Source organism: Aplysia californica, unplaced genomic scaffold (assembly GCF_000002075.1).
Source record: "Aplysia californica isolate F4 #8 unplaced genomic scaffold, AplCal3.0 scaffold00135, whole genome shotgun sequence".
Lineage (NCBI taxonomy): Eukaryota > Metazoa > Mollusca > Gastropoda > Aplysiida > Aplysiidae > Aplysia > Aplysia californica.
The window spans coordinates 1,200,355-1,201,369 of record NW_004797405.1 but is presented as its reverse complement, the minus strand read 5'-3'; the positions used below and the strand labels follow the sequence as shown (position 1 = coordinate 1,201,369).

Genomic DNA, 1,015 nt, shown 5'->3' with positions numbered 1-1,015 from the left:
GAAGAAGAAGAAGAAGAAGAAGAAGAAGAAGAAGAAGAAGAAGAAGAAGAAGATGGAGGAGGAGGAGGCGGCGGAGGAGGGGAGGAGGAGGAGGAGGAGATTGGGGGAAGGAGAAGGTGGGGTGGGGTAGACAAAGAGGACGAGAAGGAGGCGGAGGTGAAAGAAGATATTTTATTATGTATATCAAAAACATCTTAAGATCACGTTGAGTCAGTAGTTAAACAACGTTTCAATTATAATAAAAGTATAGGTTATACATATACCTTTTCTAATGGGTCAAACAATGCATATTTTTAATCATGGAATTAAGTTAGGCAAGGGGAACGAGCTTTTTCTTTGACAACATTACTATAAGTGTCAGGCGCTCGTGGCGAAATCAGGCGCTCATCAATTTTTAGGCATAATATGGAGTTACTGGTGTTAACTTAAAGCTAGTTCATTTGTCATGTTTTTGAGTTAGAAAGTAGCCAATCTATCTTGAATAGAAGCCGAGATTTTTATGGTTGAAGAAAGGAGAGTCGGGTAAACCGAGGTAAAATTAGAGAGAAAATGGCCGCCAAAGTTTGGTGACTTCCAAAGTTTGACTGTCCCTAAAAACAAGAAATGTACATTTTTTGGTGCCTCTGATCAACGTGTTTCAGTAAAATTCTACTAGAAATGTGTTTTTGAATGGACATAAAGGATTTTGAGAGCGATCATGAAAAATCAATGAAAACTGCCCAACTTGCGGGAAAAGTTTGCCACGGAGTTTCCTGGATTTTATTATTATGACGAGCGCCTGATTTCTACCACGATGAAAACACAATATAGTTATATTTTAAAAACTACTTACAGACAGAAACTTGTAGCCCAGGACACTTATCAGGCCCGCCACAGCGCCGAAGATCATGGAGCCGAAAGGTTTCATGGGCATGTTGGCAGACGCCCCTACAGCCACGCCCCCTGCCAGGGTGGAGTTTTGGATATGAACCTGAAAAGGACATATTATTTTTATTATTATTATTATTATTATTAT

At 39.6% G+C, this 1,015-nt stretch overlaps 1 protein-coding gene across 1 annotated transcript in view; it reads right to left on the bottom strand.

The window, feature by feature from the left end:
• LOC101855719 (ammonium transporter Rh type A) overlaps window positions 1–1,015 on the bottom strand; it is a gene marked incomplete in the record, with an annotated part of 29,765 nt that overhangs the window by 3,625 nt on the left and 25,125 nt on the right. The window contains 1 exon segment of the mRNA XM_013081539.2: window positions 833–970. Within this exon segment, the coding sequence (XP_012936993.1) occupies window positions 833–970 (138 nt within the window).